General features: G+C 42.4%; 1 protein-coding gene across 11 annotated transcripts in view; it reads right to left on the bottom strand.

Annotated features, from left to right (window-relative positions):
- Window positions 1-23,420, bottom strand: part of NCOA2 (nuclear receptor coactivator 2) — a 357,729-nt gene that overhangs the window by 87,018 nt on the left and 247,291 nt on the right. For 10 of the 11 annotated variants that reach the window (XM_021088456.1, XM_021088457.1, XM_021088455.1 and 7 more), the window contains 2 exon segments: window positions 19,079-19,183; window positions 15,561-15,733 (listed from right to left, as the gene is read on the bottom strand). In XM_021088456.1, coding sequence (XP_020944115.1) covers window positions 15,561-15,733; window positions 19,079-19,164 — 259 coding nt within the window. In that variant the 5' untranslated portion in view covers window positions 19,165-19,183. 11 annotated transcript variants of the gene reach the window in all.

Below are 23,420 nucleotides of genomic sequence, written 5' to 3'. Positions count from 1 at the left end.
GCAGATGCAGCTCAGATCCTGTGTTGCTGTGGCTGTGATGTAGGCCAGTGGCTACAGCTCTGACTCACCTCCTAGCCTGGGAACCTCCATATGTCTCAGGTGCGGCCCTAAAAAGCAACAACAACAGAAAAGATATCGAATGAAATCACATCGAACCCCAAGTCATCCAAATCTCTTCTGTGAATAATACGTGTTAAAACTATCACTAATGATCCAGCAGTAACCATTATAAATCTTTATTCTGGTTTTGAGTGTGTTGCTTTTGGAATTTCTCTGTAGGTCAACATTTTCTTTCATAATATACACTGGCGAAGTTGAAGACCTGATCACCATTCTCAGAACATCATAGAAACACAGTAGAAACATAGAAGAAAGATCACAGGCTTTAGAATCACCCACAGACTGGGGTTTGAACCCTGGCTTGTCATATACTAGTTTTAAGGCCTCGACCTTACTGTTGCTTCTGCATATCAGTTTCCTCATCTGTAAAAAGTAGACAATGAGATCAACCCTGAAGCAGCCTGGCAGTCAGGTAATATAGGGACAGAGAACACGAAGCAGGTTTCCAGAAGGGATGAGAAAGTAGCTGAAAAGACTACTATATGGATATATTTATATAACATTTTTTAAATACTGCTAAAGAAAAAAGTATAGTAGCCTTCAGTACAAGGAATCTCAATGCTTTTTTTTTCATTTGGCCATGCCCGTGGCATGCGGAAGTTCTGGGGCCGTGGATCAAACCTATGCCACAGCTGAGACAATGCTGGATCCTTAACCCACTGTACCACCAAGGGAACTCCAAAGAATCCTGATTCTTTTTTCTGCTTTTTACACACACACACACACACACACACACACAGTATGTTCTTAGGGAGCAAAAAAAGTTTTATTTTCTACCTCCTGTTATCCTGGTTTCCCTTTTATTTATCTCTATGAATACATCCACATCGATCTATGTACCATAGTACTTACTGATGTGCTAGAATTATTTCTTCTTTTTCTTAGATTCAAAATTCAGTTTTATCCCTTATTAAATGTCAGCAAAGGCCAGGCCGGACAGCCTGGACAACCAACCACGGGCCTCCCTTTCAAATCAGGGAGAAGGGTATCTGTTCGCTGAGGACGACCTACTCTAAAGATTTCTTTAACAAATACCTAGATAGGAGGGGCAGTGTTTTGCTTCCCTTTCTCTCTCTGATGACTCACATAGCATCTGGCACTTAGAGGGCATCCAGATATAATCATGAATTAATAAGAAATCATCATGTTGAAATATCATCATGGTATGCTCCCTGGTCATTTCCAGAGTACACCACTAGAACTTACTTGACGTGGTGCTATTTCAAACAGACACAGTAGTTGTGATGGTCCCCACCTGCTTCCTTTCCCTCTCACTATTCTATTCATACCTACTTTAAGCATTTGAAGAAAATTTGAATTTTTTTTTGTCTTTTTTTTTTTTAGGGCCACACCTGCGACATATGGAGGTTTCCAGGCTAGGGGTCTAATCGGAGCTTCAGCCGCCGGCCTATACCAGAGCCACAGCAACGCCAGATCCGAGCTGCGTCTGCGACCCACACCACAACTCATGGCAACACCAGATCCTTAACCCAATGAGTGAGGCCAGGGATTGAATCCGCAACCTCATGGTTCCTAGTCGGATTCGCTTCCGCTGCACCATGATGGGAAGTCCAATTTGAATTTCTTATTGCTTTCACATTTTCTCTAAACCCTAGTTTTTGTCAATTATTTATATAAACTATTAATAGGTATCTCCTAAGTGCAAGGTTTAGGGGGAGGATATAAAAATAAATAAGCTATAGCTCTCCCATCAAAGAGTTTACATGGTAGTAGGGAGTTATTTTTAAGTTAAATTATTGTATTACATGCCAAAATGAAGTACATATTTTATCTAATAATGAAAACACCAGCTGTGCAGTTCTAGGTTAAAGAGTAATTAAGGCTTCAGGTCTGCCTGGGAGAATGAGTAGACACCTAAGAGCAGCAGACAACCCAGCAAAGTGTGCTGGGACCAGATGGTGGAGGGCCTTGAACACCGCGTGAGGACATTCAACTTTTTATTCTCTAGGCAGGAGAGACGCACTCAAAGTTTTCGGAGTGGGAGTTGCAGATCTAATACGTTTTTAGGCAACCAATCTTGGCATTAATGGGGATGAATTATGGAAGGAAGAGAAGCAGAGATGAGGTGAGAAAAGATAACATAAATTAGGAGACTAAGAATAAAAAGTAAGGAGTGGGGGCTCTCACAGGATGTGCTGAGGATCTGACAGAGCTAACTGGCTGGCTGCATGTGGCCAAGAGGGGGTGGGGGAAGGTCACATGACCAGGCATCAGGTCTCTAGCCTAGGTGAGCAGCAAACAGGTGATGGTAACAGGCCCTGATATGGCACTTGGGAAACCGGCCATGCCATTCTTTTAAGAGGGCAGAGAGGAATGGAGCTGCCTGAGATATGGGTGCCCAGAGGTTCTGCCTACCAGGTGTCTGGGAAGCTCACTGGCAGAACCTGGGCTGGTGGAGGCCCTCACGGAGCGTCTGGGCAATGAAAGACTTCCGGCTGGAGGGACACAACACAGATATGACAGATGAAGGTTGGAAGCAGGTAAAAGTGATGAAGGAATTTTTTAGTTGGGGACAGAAAGAAGGCCAAGGGTTAAATGAGAAAGAGAAACCGTGAATGAGAATGAAGAGAGCACAGATCAAAAGCTGAAGTGCTCTGAGGGCAGCTGGTCCACAGTGACTGGGCCCGGAGCAGCAGGCTGAGCCGGGAGAGGCCTGCAGGCATGTGAACAGGAGGCTCTGGAGGTACCAGACTTAGGCGACTGAGGGGTGCTTCACTTTAAGATGGAATGGTGTGGTGAGAAGGAACGAGAACCCCTGCTCGTTCTTGGTCGCAGGTCACACCAGGAGGTCTCCCTGCTTCCTTGTCTGTGCACTGTAAGGCTACTCACATCCACTGAAAGCCAAACAGCAAGGTTTCTCCAGAAGAAACTTCACTGATAACTCATTCTGGTAGTATTTTTGACGTGTACAGTGGACTCTCAGTCTCGGCAGGTTTGGGTTCCAGGACCCTGGCTGACACCCCAATCCGGGGAAGCTCAAGTCCTCTGCCCGTATGATACAATGGGCTGGTGCAGTCGGCCCTGTGTATCTGCGGGTCCACATGGTGGCGTCAACCACCTGCGGACAAGGAGGGCTGACTGTATAACGTATTCAAATACGTTTATTTATGGATCACTGTCCTATGTGCACTAAACATGATTAGGGCTCAAGGTTATGGGCCCTGCCTGGCCTGTCTTCTCATTTCCAGATGAAATGCCAGCGAGCACCTTCCATGAGCAAGAGGTGAGAAAATACACTTGCTGGACTCCAGATACATCTGGCCCTGCTGTTACTTATTCACAGCCTGTATTGCCTACGACTAGACGCCAGGTTCCACGATGGCATCAGCCATGTCACCTGTGAGCAGCTGTGTTCCAGGACCCAGTAAAAAGGAGACACTTGCTAAGTATTTTCTGACTCACAAATGGTGTATTAGTTTGACTCACCACTACCCTCCCCAAAACTGGGATCAGGGAGGGTAATTTTCACCTTGTGAAATTAGTACTTTGGCCTTTCTCTACTCAACTCTCTTTTTGTAAATAAAAGTAGGAAGTGAAGATCACGTGGGAGACAAACTAGTACTTTAAGATTTCTAAATAAGAGAAAGGACTATTTTAAGTCTTAGTAAATTTTCAACCCGTTCATCAAAATATTTCTAAATGATTTTGAAAACTAAAATTATAGCCACTGTGTAAAACAGTCATAATGGTCCCTCAAAAAATTAAACACAGAATTACCATATGATCTAGCACTTCCATTTCAGGGTATATATCCAAAAAACCATGAAAGCTGGGACTTTAAAAGATATTTGTACAACAACGTTCATAACGGCATTATTCATAACACCCCAAAGGTGAAAACAACCCAAGTGTTCATCAGTGGAAGAATGGATAAACAAAAAACGGTACATACACACGCAATAAAACATTATTCAGCCTTTAAAAGGGAGAAAGTGTGTTGAAATGCTACAACATGGATGAACCTTGAGGACATGATGCTAAGGGAAATAAGCCAGACACAAGAAGTGAATACTGTATGCTTCCTCTTATATGAGGTCCCTAGAACCATCAAATTCAGAGACGGAAAGTGGAATCCTGGCTACCAGGGGCTGTGGGAGGAGGGCTAAGCACTTTCTGCTAATAGCAGAGGGTTCCTGTCCGGGATGATGAAAAAGTTCTGGAGAACGACAGCTGTGAAAACTGCATCACCACGTGAAGGTCCTTAACATCACTGAAAGGTGTACATAAAAGTGGTAAAAATTTGGAGTTCCGGTCGTGGCTCAGTGGTTAACGAATCCCACTAGGAACCATGAGGTTGCAGGTTTGATCCCCAGCCTTGCTCAGTGGGTTAAGGATCCAGCGTTGCTGTGAGCTGTGCTGTGGGTCACAGACGCGGCTCAGATCCCGCATTGCTGTGGCTCTGGCGTAGGCTGGTGACTACAGCTCCGATTAGACCCCTAGCCTGGGAACCTCCATATGCCGTGGGAGAGGCCCTAGAAATGGCAAAAAGACCAAAAAAAAAAAAAAAAAAAAAAAAAAGTGGTAAAAATTTTATGGTATGTTTATTTTACCACAATAAAAAAATAGTCAAATTAAAACCAGTTCTCAGGTTAAAGTTAATTGGGATCCAGAGTCTTTAATCAGTAAATACCATAAGCATAATTGCAATTCTTATATTCTGCAAATGATCCTTCACTGTCACATTCTTAGAAAATAAAACAGGATTCAAGATCTGACAGGCTGATAAGTCTAACTCCACAATAAAAGCTAACAAACCAGTTGTAATCAGCTCCAAAACTGCAGAAGGCCGGTTCTCACTAGACTCCACACTTGTGGGAAAGGATAAGCTGTAAAGGGCTTTGTTTCTTACCAAAAAACCTGAGAAGAAGAAGAGGATCATTCTTTTCCTGGAATTATTATTTTAATAACATTGGGTGGGGTGACAGAAAAGATGAGAGGATTAAAAATGGACTCCCTACTTATTAACGAGAGAAAAAAAGACTCAGTAATTAGCAAAAGGAGAACATTTTCTAAGTAGAATGAACTAAGATATTTCAGTGTGAACAACAGAAAACAGAAAGTAGAAGGTGGCTGCCAGGGGGCGGGGCGGGGGGGGATGGGAAGGTTGATGGAAAGAGTGTTTCCATCATGCAAGATAGAAAATTTCTAGAGCTCTCTTATACAGCAGTGTGCACACACCTAACAATACAATAATGAATGCTGAAAAACTGTTAGGAGGGTAAAACTATGTTATATGTTTTTGACCACAATTAAAAACCCAGAAAAAAACATCTCCTTGTAAAGACTAATTAAAGTCGTCGCCTTCCATAATTTATTACTGTGTAATCTCAGTCTGAAAATGAAGTGAACGTGAAGTACACAAAAATAGTCACGTTTCCCTCTTCCTCATTCTACCTGTATGACAGGTTGGGAAAATAGGATTGTTCTTACTCATACGTTTAAACCAACAAACAGAAACTAAAAAAACTAAGAGAAATCTACTTTAAAGTCTAAACCAACCAAAAAATGACAACCATCAAAAGAACAAACAGTGGCGTTCCCATCGTGTCTCAGTGGTTAACGAACCTGACTAGCACCAATCAGGACTCTGGGTTCAATCTTTGGCCTCGCTCAGTGGGTTAAGGATCCAGTGTTGCTGTGAGCTGTGGCGTAGGTCATAGACATGGCTTGGATCTGATGTTGCTGTGGCTGTGTGTAGCCTGGCAGCTGCGGCTCTGATTGGGAACTTCCATATGCGGCAGGTGAGGCCCTAAAAGGACAAAAACAAAAAAAATTACTATTTGTTACGAGTGAGGTGGTAATTTATCATCCTTGTACAATAAGGAGAATGTACTCAATTGTCAGAATAAAATTTTCAAGTTCTTAAATTTAGGGTGCTCCTCCCCCCCAGTATAAAGCCATATACAAGACTAGATAAAGGATAGGCATCAGGAAAATGCGATATTTATTTTATACAAACTAAGACAACCGCGGTGCGAAGAATGGCCCCAGGTGTGAGTGATGCGTTAGATGCGATCTCTGCCACCAGGAGTCTGTCATTCAACCAGCAAGGAAAAAAACCTCATCAGAGCAAGATTAGATAGTACAAGAAATGAGGAGATCCAAAGGAGATGAGTCTACATTGGTTGGGAATTAGGAAATTCTTTGTTAAAAAGAAGCATTTGAAATGGGCCTTAAAGAATGGACTCTAATGGGAACAGATAGAAAGAGGGAAAGGGAGCCGTTAGAGGAAGGGAGGGAGGAAAGAGTACGAATAATGATACAAAAGCAAAAAACTCAAGTATGTGTAGCAACAGTAAGCAGTCCAGGGCAGCAGTCTCAGGGTAGACAGAGTGATGAAATGGAATTTAGGAACAGAGCCTGGGGCCGACAGTCAGAGGTGGGGTGCCGGTGAAGGGCCCGTGCTCTACAAACTGAAAGCAGCTGTCACCCCCCACCTCCACCCGCCCCCCCCGCCCTGATCCAAGGGCCTATCAAAGGTGGGCACCTGTCAACCAGAGGAGAGAGGCATTCTGAGAAGAAGACACGGCATGCCAGCGTGTACTGTGGAGGGGGGGAAATGTGAGTTCAAGGGCGTCGGGGGCTGGAGAGAGGACAGAATGGTACAGCCGGGACAGATAACAGAGGGGCTTGGATGCCACGGTGAGCTTCTTTCGGACTTGGTCATAGTCTCCTGGCAGTCACTGAAGTTGGGGCAGTCCCTTTGGGGGGTGGAAGGGTTTGGGGGTGTATCTTTAGCTGAGATTTGGGTATGTTTAGCCTGGTATTGCTGCCTTGGGCAGAGTGGCTGATACGACTGCTTCCAAGGGCCTGTGGTGGATGCCCTTCCAGTGAACCAGTCAGGGTGGGCTGAGCAGCCAGGACACAGGTGGGCACCTTGACTAGAGCTTGGGTGAGGTTTAGCCGGGGGAAGGGGGGCTGCCATCTAGGGGGCTCGGAAGTACCCACGGTTGCCAAATAACACTGTGCTTTAAGTCATTAGTGATAATGCAGTAAGAAACTACAAAATAAAATTGTATATTAAAAAATGGCCCCATCTTGTTCGAACTTGGACATACACGTACTTCTGAGAGTGTTTACAAACCTTCTTTGCCAGGCTCTCTGTGGTCTTCTGTCATTTCCCCCCGTCTTCCTGTTCCTGCTAAGTCCCCTCGACAAGTTACAAAAATAAATGAAAGACTTTTAAAATATCAACTGTTTCTTATTACAGATGAATGAGACATTTTATAGCTCTCTAGCATGTTTTAAGTTTTTTCCTTCTTGTTGTTGCTTCATTAGCTATGTGCCCTCCATTCCCCTGTATGTGCCCTGTAATAAGCAGCATTTAAAAAAAAGTTTCCACTCCTACAACAGGGGATTTCCAGATCTAGAGACCACGGTGGATGACATCAAGTCAACTCGGCTGGAGAGGGTCAGGAATCACTCATTTTATGTCACCATTCTCCAGATTCCAAAACTGCTTAAGGTCCTATGCTCTCACATCCGGCTTTGACCTGGCCTTGTCATCCTCAGGTCCAATCAAATGCCTCAGTACATCTCACTGTAGATAACGGTCTGACCGGCTGCTCCTGGGCCTCTGCTCAGCTCCCTCTGCTCCCTGTACGGAATGCCTCTCTCCTTCCCCAGCCCGACTCTCTCATCTATTCAACCTTACTCCTACCCAAGGCCCAGGTCTGCCCTTCTCCCTGCAGTCTGCACCTCGGTCTGTAAGCAACTCACTTCCACCGGCCCTCAGTGTTCCACACCTCCTTGTTTACAAGCCAGTTTCCCTCCACGTGAGCCAAAGCTTCAAGGAAAAGGATCAGGTACTTATTGATCGTTGGATTCCCACTTAGTGAATGACAGTATGTCCTAAATATATATTTGCTCTGTAAAACTTTTATTGAATGAGTGTTTGCTCCCGAAAAAAGTCAATACAGACAGTAGGTGACAGAGGTCTTTTCCTAATAGTACAAGGGGATCAAGAAGACATGGGGGAGTTCCCTGGTGGCCAAGCGATGAAGGACTCAGTGTTGTCACTGCTGCGGTATGGGTTTAATCCTTGCCCTGGCAATTTCCACATGGCATGGGTGTGGCAAAAAATAAATAAATCTTTTAAAAAATTAAAAAAGAATACAAGGGATGTCTACTTCCTATTAAGAGTGTGGAAGCCAGTTTAAGTCCTGAAATGAGAGCTCATGTCATAAATTGTTAAAATCCTAAAGCATTAGGCCATATTAAATTATTTAAATCATCTTCTTGTGAAAGCTGTTAAATACAAGAAAACTTCCACATACAGGAAAACAAAACAAAACAAAACAAAACACCCAAGGGGCTTCTAGTAGGAATGAAAGCAAGAAGTCTACCCTGCTCACTATTTTTAAGGATTCCATTAATACTATGAGCCATTAATCCACATAAAAATATGAACATGACTTATATGCAGATCAGTGCAAAAGTATTTTATCTTCATTTAAAACTGCAATATAAAGGATATATTGCCAATTGTAGGTGATATTATCAAACAAGGAAATAAAATTTGCTTTATTTCTAGATGCATAGAAAACTGCAGCAGTTTCAAATCTTTAAGATTTGAAAGCTAGGGCCAGATTCGTCTCAGTGTTGAAGTAAATAAGGATGAAACGCAAACTGCCAAGGCTCTTGCCGTTCCCCACAAAGCCAGATTCTTGAAAATGTCGCTCGTGTAAAGGCGATGAGGAGGAGCCTTCAAAGTGCGGCAGGGGCTACAGAGCTGGGAGGAGGGTGCGGGTGGCGTCACAGCAAGCACTACACTTCTGATTTCTGCCTCTGAGTGGATGGTTTTGATAGCTCTGTTTACTTATTTTTGTATTAAAATAAAAAACAATCAGGGAGTTCCCTGGTGGCCTAGTAGGCAAGGATTCGGCATTGTAACTGCTGTGGCTTGGGTTCAATCCCTGGCCCAGAAACTTGTGCATGCTGCAACTGTGGCCAAAAAAATTAAAAAACAAAAACAAAAAACCCCCCAAAAACTAAGAAGAATCAACACTGTCAGAATATTAAAGCTTAAAGTCATAACAGAGAAAACATCCAAAAACTAGTTTTTCCTTATCAATACTGAGTCTTTAGGAAGAAAATCTAGATTCAATAGGATGATGACTCCAAATCCAAATGTTAGAAACAATGGCAAGAAGAGTTATAAGTACTGTGTATAGTCTTTTTATCTGCCAAGTACTAGATCAAACCCTTTATAAACAGACTGAACATATTCTTCACAAGAACTTTAGGTAGTGGACACTATCGCCCTGTTTTTTACAGATTAGGAAGCAAAGGCCCAGAGATGTTAGGAAATTTAGACATCGTCACACAGCAGGAAAGAGCGAGACTGGGTTCATCTGATTTTCAATAAACCTCAGGCTCTAAATGAGCTCATTATATTGACTGACATAGCCTGCCAACTGGGTTTGAGGCTTGCATTGGTCTATCACACAGTCTGCTCTGTTGGCCCACTTTTACATCTGGCTGGCTGACTGTGGCCGTTTAATTATCACCAGCACCTTTAGAAGAAAACAGGATAAAAAAGAAATTGAAGCAACATGGATGGAACTAGAGACTCTCGTACTGTGTGAAGTCAGTCAGAAAGAGAAAGACAAATACCATATGATTTCACTTATATATGGAATCTAATATACAGCACAAATGAACCTTTCCACAGAAAAGAAAATCATGGACTTGGAGAATAGACTTGTGGTTGCCTGGGTGGGGGGGGAGTGGAGTGATTGGGGAGCTTGGGGTTAACAGATACAAACTATTGCCTTTGGAATGGAATGGAATTAGCAATGAGATCCAGTGAGATTCCTGCACTGGGAAATATGTCTAGTCACTTATGATGGAGCATGATATTCAAAAACAGAATGTGTACATGTGTGTGTAACTGGCTCACTATGCTGTACAGTAGAAAAAAAATTGTATTGGGGAAATAACAATTTAAAAAAAAAAGTAAAAAAAAAGTTGACAGCTGAAAGTCAAATTATGTTTAGTGTATAAGGAGCCACCATTAAAAAAAAAAAAGAATATACATGTCATCAGTCTCCCATTCACTCTCCAAATGATCAAGAGTTTGTACTGTCCTAAATACCTGACTGGCAATCCATGACACTTCATGACGACATTATCTATAAGGGCACACCCAAGAGATGTCGAGTTCACTCACTACCCTTTCCAGGGCAATGGATGACTCCACCGTCACCCTAAGGTTTCATGACATGGAACATAAGCAGTGCCTGGAAGCACCTCCCCAAAAGCCTGATTTACAGATATCCGACCCCTGGAAGGGATCGGATATCAGAGCCCTTCTGCCTACTTTGCTTGGTGACAGATATTAGTTCACACTTAGGCTTCAGCTTTGAATAACTGAATTTCCATCACAAGAACTTCATGTATTTAATATGGGGGGGAAAAAACAGGAAGGAAAAACATAATTTTAACAGACTCTACATTTCACTTTTATGTGCTAGAATTAGGTTGCTGCCATTACTATTTCTTTGAACTTTTTAAATAACTAGTTTGTGAATTTGACTCACCTACATTAATGATGCACCTGCCCACCCCTATGTCCACCAGTGCTACACTGGAAAATGCTTAAAAATCAGCTCTTTGGGAGAAAAGCACCACAGTGTTTTTACAAACTGTACTAGTATAAAACATATGTTGTATAGTTGACAGATAATAATAAAATATATGACAACCTTTATTATAAATTCCATACAGCCAACTGATTCTAACAGAATATTTGTTGATTTTTACCAAATTCTTTCTTGTCTTGTAGTGAACTTATGATTGCAACTGTTTAAAGAATATAGTCCTGACATGAAGGTTGCTTGAAATTTTCATTTAAGTTAATAAGACAAAAGTGAAATTAGGGAAATATATATATGGTGGACTTACTGCATATCGTATGTGGAAATTCAATAGCTTGTCAATTTCTGAATGACTTCTTTGCTGAATTGGACAATATTTTTCATGTGTGTAAGCAATGGCTATTTAATGTTAAAACAGTAGGTCTCAACTATTAACATTTCCCCCATTAATTTCTTAAGTCTAGAGTGAAAGCCAACAAAAAAGAAATCGGAGCTCCTGTCATGCACAGCGGAAAACGAAATCTGACTAGGAACCATGAGGCTGCAAGTTCAATCCCTGGCCTTGCTTAGTGGGTTAAGGATATGGCGTTGCCGTGAGCTGTGGTGTAGGTAGCACTCAGCTTGGATCTGGCATTGCTGTGGCTCTGCTGTAGGCCGGAGGCTATAGCTCAGATTTGACCCCCAGCCTGGGAACCTGCATGTGCCACAAATGCAGCTCTTAAAAAAAAAAAAAAAAAAAGAAAGAAAGAAAGAAAGAAAAAAAGAAAGACAGAAAAGAAAGAAATCAAGCTCTGATTAGGAGAGTTTGCTGATTTTCATATTTCCTTGGTGTGAGTCCTGTCAGCATGGCTGACTTCAGGGTAACATTACTGAATGCAAACTCAGGACAAAGATTTGCAGTAGTCACCGCCACCTCGTATTTCTAGCATGTAGACACAAGACACAAAAGCCTCTATACTACAGAAAATAGTGAAATGCAGCATAATAATCAGGAGATGAAGGATTTTAGTCTTCTTTACCTTTTATAAAAACATAATTTAATTGGAAGCCTAAATAATTTTTAGTGGCTGTATTTATCGACTGGCCTCTAAAATTCTTGAAATTTAACAACTGGCTCTTCTTGGTTGATGCCAGTTGACTCGAGTACACAACTGCTCCTCACCCTCTCTTACATCTAAATTGCTGTCCCCGGTTTTAGGGGAAATTCACATGCATGAATTCTGTAATCTGTAACCCGTATTCTCATATTGGCTCTATCATTCAAATTAAACCACTAGAATAATCACCACGAGAAACTAGGAAGACCTTTTAGGCTGCCTGATTCAGCAAGGAATTTCCCCCCTAAATCTGGCCTGTACCAATGCAAATCTTTGAAATATACCTTTTCATTTCTATTGCTATTCACTTTCCAAAAAATAATAACAAAAGGATGAAACCAGTTCTCCACTGACTGACAAAACATATTCTTTATTAACACGCATTGCACTAAAGTGGCTTTAAATGAAGTGACTGATGTATTCCAAATGATAATTCATTTTAGATTATTATTTGAAAAAAAAAAAAAAGGAGAAGTGTGGCTATGTTGGGATAAGAGAGGAGATCCTACTTTAAAGAGGGCAGTAGAAATTTATTAATTTTTAGAACTTGCCTAGATGTTTTGGTCGCTTTATACTTTATTATTTTTTTGAGAGCATAGGAATCACCATGTATTTTCCATAGAAAATTTTATTTAAGTTTCCAGCTGAGGAGTGTGAAACTGAACCCAGTTATCCAGAATTAAATCCCTTGTATTCTTCATATTACTTATTATTCTTTGTGAAACAGAAGCAATATTAGTCTCTCCGATTACGAAAAAAGGGGTATTACTGACTACTTATGACTCTTCCCTGTAAGTTATAGATGCCGGAAGTTTTAAACATTTATTGGCATCATATCAAATAGAAAGGAACAGCCCACTTCAACATCAAAACGCTGGTATCATGATGAAGTCCAGACTCTGTGCACTCGCTCCACTGCTAAAAGGTCCACTGCAGTGTGATGAGTGCTTTTGGGGAGCTAGCATCGCATCTTTATTTCAATAGCTGGTAACTTCCCCTCTAAATCCCCATCCTTTTAGGCTATTAAAAAATATCCTCCATTCTCTGCCTTTATTCACAAAGTGCATGGAGACGTGAGTAGCAGCTGATGACAGAGGAGCCTGGAGTGGAAGAGCCCGTCTTGCCTAGCTGACCTACCTGAGCTTTGGACCCTGGTGGCTTCCTTTACTATGAGCCCACTTTCCCCACTGTGTACCCTTTAGGGCTCACTTCCCGAGATCCAGCTTAACTCCTCCAGGACAGTCAGGATTTTACATGCTGGTAACTGAGGCTGAAATACAAGTTAGGTTTGGATGACACTGTAAAGGTGATGGCTGGATTGTATTTTCTCTGATTGATTGTTGGGTGGCTGGGACACACAGAGAGAAGGAAGGGTTCAGATCTGACTTTATGCATTGACCCTGAACCTTAGCTGACTGTCAGTGAAACCCAGGTGGCCTGCACAGAACTGTCAGCAGAGTGGAAGCCAGAGTTCTCTGGCCCCAGAAAAATTTTACTTTCTTTAAATGACCCTGTTAGGGGAGCATATTCATAACTAATCCCCCACCTCCCCCCATAGCTTTCCATTTGAAGGAAGAGCTCATTGTATGAAGATCTGAGCAAAGGTGAGGAAAAAAGGTGCCTTTCTTCTGCATGTGGGAAAGATATTTACTGAATTCGTACCAAACACTTACTGTGACAAGTACTTGCCGAGAGTGTGCACATAGCTCATGATTTCTTCAACAACTATGCAACCTAATGTTGTGACTGCTAAATTCTATATGAGGAAACCGAGTCTCACAGAGAGAAAATAATTTGTCCAGGTTTGCAAAGTTTGTAAGAGACAGAACCAAGATTCAGACCTTGCTTCTGCCTGAATTGACTGTAAGGTTCTTGCTCTTTCTTAAAAACAATTTATTAAATAAGCAATATTCTTAAAATATTAGATTGGTGGAGAAGTTAAAAGTATGTACTTGTAATTTTCATTTCTGTTTCCCTTTTCAAAACACATTAGTTTTCCAATTAATAGGGACATTATTTTAAGAGTAAGACGTGATTGGGTGTTTACTGTTGTGGCTTCATGGGTGGTTGTGGCATGCAACCTTATGATTAAACTCACAGCGAAAGTATGGCAGAGTCCCAGCATGACACATCTTAACGTGTTTTATGGTTTGAAGGGGGGAATAACCAAAGTTTTGCAAAACCGTAAAACCTTGTGCAAGACCTTGAGAGTAAAACATACATGTACTACTGTTTCAAAGTGTGAAAATACTAACAGGCAAGGTTCAAAAAACAGAACCATTCAAAAATCTTTAGAAACACAACCTAAGAAGCTTAATGATTTTTCCACTGCCATGATACGGGCGCCTAGAAATGTAGCAAATTCAACGCACTGTAACCTGGAACCAATAATTTCTCCTAATAATTTTAGGAATATTGTTTTATCCCTTTGCTGATACCAAAAACGAAGAAGATACGAAATTGAGATTAAACCGAATTATCGATAACTGGTGAATCTCGAAGGGAACACAAGGAAGAGGAAGGAGACGAAGGAGACTGGGACAGGCACTGAGGGGAGAAACTCCGAGGATGCCGCATGTTACGATGATGTAAGTTATGGTATTTCCCTATCAAAACCAGGAAATACTACTTTTCAGAGTAGGCTAGTGTCAGGAACTGCATTGGGTATGCTTACATGTATATTTTTAAGTTCTTAGAAGGCAGACCTATACTTACAGAACTGTTTTATATAAAACTTAGCTCAATATTTTCTATTTGAAAATGGAAAACGTCATGATGAAAACATGCAAATAGGTAGCTAGGATGTTTACGACAGAGGGGTGGGCAAAGTTTCAGGCTCACATAGCTATATAAACAAAGACAATGTTTTTCTAAAACCTGCCTCTTTTAAATGTTATATAAAAGGCAGATAAAAAGTAATCTGAACTCTAAGAAGATGCGCTCAAAAACAGATTACAGGAGATAATAATCTCCTCAGCCCTGAAGGGGAGCAGTGTACGAATACTTCAGGAGCATATATTGGCCCTGAGCAGCAAGATGCTGTTCATACTTGCCTAACTCAGATTTTTTTTTGGCACCATAACGTCCACTGTGTTTTTTAAAATATTATTTTCTTAAATTTTTTCTGTAGGCAAAAATGTCAAAGAAGAGAGGCAGAAAATGATCTTAGGGGGAAAAAAAAAAAGAAAACTCCAGGAAGAAAGCTGTCATGTTGGGTGTTTCAACTTCACAAAAGAATTCTGACTAAAGGTTGAGCCTTTCAAATCTCCTGTCATTCAGGATATGAAACTCTAATTTAGTGGCCAGTTGAGGCTCAGACTTAAATATGCTGACGAGTTGAAACGGGAGGTGGTTTACTTCCTTACTTCTGGTTTCCATCCTCAGCTGCCTCCTCAATGGCAAATCATGACAGTCACTTGCTGTGTAACGTATAAGAATTCCGAGGCAGGGAGAAGAGTCGGGGACACCTTGTCCAAGTTCTACTGGGTGAAAACGTCCACCCCCCTGTCTCAACTTGGCCTCCTCCATCTTTAGGGAGCTGCTGCGTTTCATACAGAGCCTATTTATAAACCACTGCAAGCGATACCTGCATTCATCTTGCACTGTGACATCATCTTCTCATCAATAATTTAAGCAGAAGAAATGGATTAAAGGCACTCTGGAGGGATTGCTCACACATGCAAACACTGAAGCCAACTAAACTCTCCAAAATATTAATTCTTACCTTGTTCTTTGATCTGACGAATTTGCTTCACAGTTTCTTTTAAGATTGCACATTTGTCAGGTTTGAAGTTAAAGTTGTCTATATCGTTAAAATTCGCAAAAATCAGCTCTGCAAGTTCTTCAATGTATTTATTTTCCTGTTCACGATTACGTTTCTCAGTGCTCCTCTTGGGGCTGTTATGAAAAAGAGAAGCATGTTAAACAAGTTCTAATACCAAGATAGCAAGCAAAAGTTACTTAGAGAAACAAGGAAGTCCTACGGAGAAAAAAACCCCGTATTTTCCCTGTTACCTGTTTTTTGAAATCAAACTTACCCCAGTTCGTAATTATACAGTTACTTGTGTGATCATTTGTCTCCTGTGTTTAAACATCTCCCACCGGTCTATAAGCTTCACAGTGACAAGGATCAGGATGATCTGCTCATCACTGTGCTGCATGCAACACATGGTACAAACAGGCATCAAATTTACTGGTGAATAAAGAAGACTTAGAAACATAAGCGAGTTCCCGCTTATAAAGATTTATTTCAATTTTAGTAAAAGAAGAAAGGGAAGTGAACCTAGTTGTAAGAGTAATAAATAAACTTCAATGATTTTTGATAAAGCATAAGAAATAATGAAAACAAATCTTTGTAATTTCGCAGACTTCTTTAGGATGTTAATAATCAAATCTAACAGACTTTTAAGATAATGTTAACAACCACAGCATAGCTAGAAACAAAAGTGAAACTGATCCAGGGTCTTTGTCCAAGCTGAATAATAGGCAAAATGTAAACAAACTGTCCAAATTCAACTTTTAAAACATTAAAACATTAATGGAAGGGAGGGAAAAATAAGACTTGGCAAGATCTTCTCATGTGAATTTGACAAAACAGCAAACTCCAAAGTTCCCTTTGATAATCACAGCATTCAATTTTTTTCTCAAGTACGATAGAGAGCTCACTCAATGACATTCAAACAATACAATAAATAGGAAAAGCAATGTGTTTACGGTAGCAGCTTTCTGTATTCTTTTCGTTTAAAATTTTTTGGCCACAACTGTGGCATGCAAAAGCTCTATGGTCAGGGATTGAACCCGAGCCACAGCAGTGATGCCACATCCTTAACCACTAAGCTACCAGGGAATGCCACTGTATTCTTAATATGTAATTATTTGTATGTAATAACAATTTATAAAATTTTGTGATTTGTAATAGAGGTTCATGTTTGCCTCTAAATAGCAGCTTTATTTTCACAAACTAATAAACCTAAGACAGAACACAATCTCTCCATTTTCTAGTGGTGACACCATCTGTGATCACCCAGTGAGTAACTAGTAGAGTGAGGATCAGAATTTGGTTTTGCGCAGTCTCATTTTCCCTCCTGGCTTTTACTTAATCAAGTCTGCAGAAAGGGAGGCCTTGGCTGCCATGTGCAGAAGAATCAAGTACCCCTTTCTGGATCCCTCCACCCCTTCTGTCTCCTTCCATCCTCTCCACCCCAAGACACCAAATAAATGACAAAAAAGTGTGTGTGTGTGGGGGTTGTTACAAAGCCCCCAGGGCCTCAGGGAGAGGAAGGAGCCTTGCCCACCCAGCACCAGCCGAGCAGTGAGTGGTGAGAGGGCAGGATCCATCCAGCAGCCGCCTCCTCAGCCAGGACTGCCAGGCACTGAAGGCAGCTGGACAGACAGAAGGCTGAGGCTGCTCAGGAAGCACTGAGGACTCCAGTGGCTGCACACAGGAGCTGGGGCTGTGGTGTGGACTGTGGCCATTTAATCTGCCTGTTTTGCTTGGCAACCAGATGGGGAAAAGGGGACGGCTTTTGCTCTCTCAATGGCTCTTCCCTACTGTTCCTCATTGGATCTTCCTATTCACCATTTAATAGAAGTAGCTGTTTAACTTTTACTTTTTCATCATTTATAATGAAAGTAGCTGTTCAACTTTTACTTTTTCATCATTTATAATGATTTTTACTTTTTCCATTACAGCTGGTTTACAGTGTAAATTCTTTTTCCCTTTTTTTTTCTTTTTGGTCTTTTTTAGCATGGCACATGGAGGTTCCCAGGCTAGGAGTTGAGCTATAGCTGCTGGCCTACAGCACAGCAATGCAGGATCCGAGCCGAATCTGCAACCTACACGACAGCTCAAGGCAATGCCGGATCCCAGACCCACTGAGGGAGGCCAGGGACTGAACCGAAACTTCATGGATACTAGTCAGGCTTGTTTCCTCTTCGCCACAACGAGAACTCCCTGTTTAACTTTTAAAATCATGGAAATGATTTAAATCATCAAAAGTGTGAAGCCTCTTTTCTGCCTCTGTGCCCTATTTCTCATCCCCATAAATGGGCAACGACTCTTGTGTTTCTTAATTATCCTCAAATAATACATTGATTATTTTCTTTTTTCTGTACAAATGGCTGGACTCCATAAACATTTTCTAGACCGTGATTCTTCTCTGCAGTAAGATTCTTAAGAGACTGTTAAATATCAATCCATAGAGCGTCCTCATTCTTTCTCAGAGCTGGATGTATCACAGCTGTTCAAACAGCTCCTCACAAACATTCAGGTTTCTCCTTATCTTTTTGTCTTTTTTTTTTTTTTTTTGCTATTTCTTGGGCCACTCCCATGGCATATGGAGGTTCCCAGGCTAGGGGTCAAATCGGAGCTGCAGCCACCAGCCTACGTCAGAGCCACAGCAATGCAGGATCCGAGCCGCATCTGCAACCTGCACCACAGCTCACGGCAACACCGGATCATCAACCCACTGAGCAAGGGCAGGGATCGAACCCGCAACCTCATGGTTCCTAGTCGGATTCGTTAACCACTGCGCCACGATGGGAACTCCTCTCCTCATCTTTTCTGCTTATAAGCAGCGCTATGATGGGTAACCTCATACATACAGCACCTGGCACGTGTGAAAGAATTGTGACAGAAAATCCCCAAAAGTGGAACCGCTAGTTCGAAGGGAATAAGCATTTATACTCTGAACAGATAGTGCTAAATTGCCCTGCAACTCACATTTCCAGCCCTAATAGAAGATGTGGAACTTGTTTGTAAAACTGTTTCTTTTATTCACCTAAGACCTACAGTCTTTGTCACAAACTCAAAAGCAAAGGGACTTAGCATTTCATTTCTTGTTTTTAAAAAAGAAAGATATAAAGAAGCAAAGAAAGAAAGAAGAGTCAGTGTAAATGTAACAGCACACTTTTTTACTATGGGATCTTTTGTCTTTATGATATTCTACGAGCAAATAGAAATGAAAATGTGAAAAATTCCAGATTACATAGAATAAACTGGGCCTAAGAGTCAAAGTACATAGGGAACTCAGAAGAATGTAGTAGCTTTCGTCTTCTGGTAAAGAATAATAAAATCTAAACCTGGTTAGCATATCTAAAATGTACGTTAAATAAGACATATTCAAAGGCTTGACAGATAAACAGCATTTGATCCAGGTATGAAATCAAAGCACTCAAATATCAAAGACACATGTGTGAGGCTTTCCTGGGCAACACTGGTTGTGTTCTCAGGGAGAAACTAACCTGGGTCCAAGCTGGTCAGGACATTCCTTGCGTTTTCTCGTCTCTGCCCTGGATGGGTCAGAGGTATTTTCTCCCATCCCACTCATCTTGAACACATATCAGCAACTGAAATGGAGAACAAGGAGAAAACCAGTGAAAAAATAAAATACCCGATCAGTTTACCAACAATAAAAACACTTTGGCTTCAATCAGAAAACTGACAACATAATTAACACATTGCTTTGATTTATGGGCATGTATAATTCCTCGTGAAAAGGGGGTATTATTTTTTGAACCTTGCTCAAGTAAAGCAAACGTAAAGATTAACAATTAAAAAACAAACAAGCCTACCTCACCGGGCCCACTCTTAGAACAGGAGTTGTATTTCAACAGCACCCTGACAATCTGCTAGCCCTGCGTTTCTGCTGTCAGCCTCCAGTTTCAGGAGAGATCTTATACCACGTGGGAACTACAGGTGCTCTAAGGGGCTCCTCCCAGTCTCTGTTTTGGGCTGTAATCACTCCACCCCTGAGGAACAGCCCGGGGAAGTGGCAGGGCCTTGCCACCAAGCTGAATCTTTCCAAAGCCGACCAGGGTGATCTGACACCCCTATCCCGGGAGCAATGCCCCACAAACACAGGGTCTTCCTGTCTCCCTGGGGCATCTCCGGGGGCCCTCCTTCTCCCTCCCTCCTGGCAGGGGCTTCCTCTCACATCCTGTCACCCATCCACTCTCCCTCCCTCAGCAGATTCCAGCTGCTGTCACTGCAGGTCTTAAGATGCACTCAAAGATCAGGAACCTTACTGACCCCAATGGAGGAGGCCTTTCCTTAAGAAAATAAAAGAACATGTGTAAGAATAGAACCCATGTGTTCAGGCTGGCCCATCATTTGTGGCATCAAAATGATATTTAGATATGCAAAGAACAAGAGATAGAGGTTTAAATTCCAAAAGAACTAAGCAAAGGGAGTAGCAAAGATTTTGAGGAAACAGAAGATGATCATTACTCAAAGTGCTTAATAACTGCTTAGAAAAACAAAAACCAGGAGTTCCTGTTGTGGCGCAGTGGTTAACGAATCCAACTAGGAACCATGAGGCTACGGGTTTGGTCCCTGGCCTTGCTCAGTGGGTTAAGGACCCAGCGTTGCCGTGAGCTGTGGTGTAGGTTGCAGATGCAGTTCGGATCCTGCGTTGCTGTGGCTGTGGTGTAGGCCGGCAGCTACGGCTCCGATTAGACCCCTAGCCTGGGAGCCTCCATATGCTGCGGGAAGTGGCCCTAGAAAAGGCAAAAAGACAAAACAAAAAAACACAACCAACTGGAGCCCCCAAAGTTTAAGTCAGCATTTACCAGTCTCTCCTAGAGTTCCAATTCTATGCCATCTCCCCACCTTCGCTCCCCCAGACTTCCAGAATCACCTCTGCCCTCTTCTGTTTTCTGCAGTGGCTTTTCATCCTTTCCATGAAAATTCAGAGGGAGGGGCAAGTTGGCAGGTCAAGGACTCTTGGAAGATGCTACTGAGTTAACAGGTGCACAGAGACCAAGGACAAAGAGGAAGGTGGGCTAAGACAGCACCCCCAGGACAGATGATGGCAGTGCTGTCACATCCCTGTCTGACTGGCCAGCGGCTCCCCAGGCTGAGATCGGGGCACTGATTTCTTTGGGCTTCAACTCTGATCCGAGGGGGAAAAGGAGTTAACTTTTGTTTAGGGGTCAAGTGTAAGGAGGATGAGGAGACACTGTCTTAGATGAGGAAGGGGGTACCAATTCTGAAAGCTAACACTGGAGCTTCCTGGTGTTGGCAGCGTAACTAAGTCCCAAGGTCTTGTGCTATACTCACAGCTTGGGGCTGATAAATTAATCTGTATTGAGTTACTGTTCATTTAGCATTTACTCTGCACCACGCAATTCACAGATAACATTTAATCAGCAAAAACACACTATGAGAAGCAATAGAGCAAAGAAGTCAAGGATGCATCCAACTCCACTTCTTGGTTAGTTGTGGGACCTTAGGGAGTTACCACTCGTGCCTCAATCACCGCTTCTATAAAATGGGGAAATACATGAGCACCTACAGCACAAGGCTGTGGATCGGATCAGCAAAGGGCAGAACTGGAATTGACACACAGGCTTACAGGCTCTACTCTTAACTACAGAGCTATGGCAAAGGGTCACGTCATCAAAGTAGCAGGATCTGGACCACATGGTTCCCCTGCCTGACTCCCTCCCCCTCCCCCACATGTCACTTACTCACTCAAAGACATCCTGCCTGGTGCTGTAAGTCAGGCTCAGTGTGAGGACCAGGAGAAGGAGGTGTGTTCACTAGATGAACACATGGTGAGAGGAGGGAGGAACTTACACAGGAACCATAGGAAATTCATACAGGAGGAACCCCAATCAGGAAAAACAGGTGTACCCTCTACCATGAGATCCAAGAACACTTGGCTGGGGGGCAGGGGCAGGGGAGCAGCTTCTGAGCTGGGCTGTGAGGGAGGCGGGTGAGTTACAACCCAGGGAGGGGAGTCAGGGCACTGCAGGAGGACAGAGCCTGAAGCAAAAACCCTTCTTGGTTATGGACATTTTCAGTGTTTCACTTGGAACTGCAATTCCCAGGGCTTCACGCACGAGCGTGTAAAAAAACATGACTCATCCAATCTGAAGGAGCTCTCAACAAACAACCTAGGAACTTCCACCTGGGAAGCAGTTTTCCCTAAGTCTTAAAAGTTAAGTAAAATTTTGTCATCAACATATAACCCCCAATCTGTAACAAAGTGCCCTATATAGTAAGACTGTTGATAAAAATGGCCCCTGCCCCTGAGAGTATTAAAAAAGGAAAGCACTATTAGGAAGATGAGAAAGCTTCTCTCTCAACAGACTGTTTTACTTGAAGTCGTACATACACAGTTTGGGGTTTAACCCTGGCATCAGCATGACCTACCTTTACTTTTTGCAAAATTTGTATCGAATAATCACAACTGCGTGAGGGGGCAGCACTGATGGATTTCAACAAAGGGACTGGTCAGAAGTGAGGTGCAAAGCCAGGAGCGCACGGTTTCTGGTCTAAGCACAGTACAACCACTTGCACAGACTGTTTATATTTTACTTGTATCTACCCAAGGCAGACTCACGAGCCACTCCACTTGGAGCTTTTAGACGTCATGAACTTCCTCTTGAAGTAAGTTATTAAAAGGTCAAGTGTTGCCTTTCGTTATTATGTGATGGTACCTTAAACACATTTCCTCAAAACCTAAAAATTTCACCTTTTCACACATTCTTGCTTGTATTTTTCTGTAGGTTGCCCCCCCACTCCTACCTCCCACCACATCCTCTTTTCTGAGCAACCTTCCTGGGCTATGTGTGTCCGAGACACATTGCCAGCAACCTTTAAACTACCAAAGGGAAGAAAAAGGACAGGGGTCTGCAGTCATTGGTCAAGGTGGGGACAGACGAATGCACTCTGCAGCTGCAGCCGTCAGGCTGGGGGTGCCCCTCGGAATCACTGATCATCAATCAGGAAAAAATGGGGTGTTGGAGCAAGGAAAGGGGGAAGGTGATGACAAGAAGTGGACAGCTCCCGTGCGCCTCTCTCCTGCCTGCCACGAGATCAGAAGCAGATGTGATCCCGCAGCAGGTGTGTGGGTTTATGCCCTGCTCCTCAGTGGATGAACCAAACAAGAGACAGGAACCTCATCACTAGGGTGCTAAAGAGAGGAACCGAGGTGCTCCAGCCTAGACCCCTCTGACTGATGTTCTCAACACCCAAGGAGGCCCCACTGGGCAGCAAGTGGTAGAATTTCACACAGAGTGCATGGGTGCAGGGACCAACGGGAGTCAATACTTTTCCCACCCAAGTGATGGATAAAAACCAGAGACAGACAGATTGATCTATGGCTTCCAGTGTACAGATACACAAAAACAAATCATCGAAAATAAAACAAATTGTATAGATAGATGAGTTTTAATGTGTTTTTGTAGATCACAGTTAAATATCAATTTTCAATGAAAAGGATGAACTGTGGCATTGAAGGTTTAGACTTTGTGAGTGGGCCTAAAATAATAGTGTCTTAGAATGTCTGCAAGTTTTTAACAGTCACATGAAATTAACATTCTTGAGCATTTCACTCTGAATTCTGAAATGTCTAATGTAAATCACAAAAACTGAAGATGACACATGTAAACTCCAGGGTTGGTACGTGATGGTAATTACAGTCATTTAGAAGACGCCAGCTTCTACCAGATGCTGGGGGGTGGGGGTGGGGGTGGGGGGTGAAAGGAGGAGACTGGAAAGGAAGTTTCAATTTGTCCATTCTTGTTATCTAGAACCAAACAACAGACCTGCTTTCTCTGTGACATCCTCCGATATCAA

The sequence above is a fragment of the Sus scrofa genome, chromosome 4 (assembly GCF_000003025.6).
Source record: "Sus scrofa isolate TJ Tabasco breed Duroc chromosome 4, Sscrofa11.1, whole genome shotgun sequence".
Classification (NCBI taxonomy): Eukaryota; Metazoa; Chordata; class Mammalia; order Artiodactyla; family Suidae; genus Sus; species Sus scrofa.
Note: the sequence above shows the minus strand (reverse complement) of the source record. Positions and strands in the feature narration are given on the sequence as shown.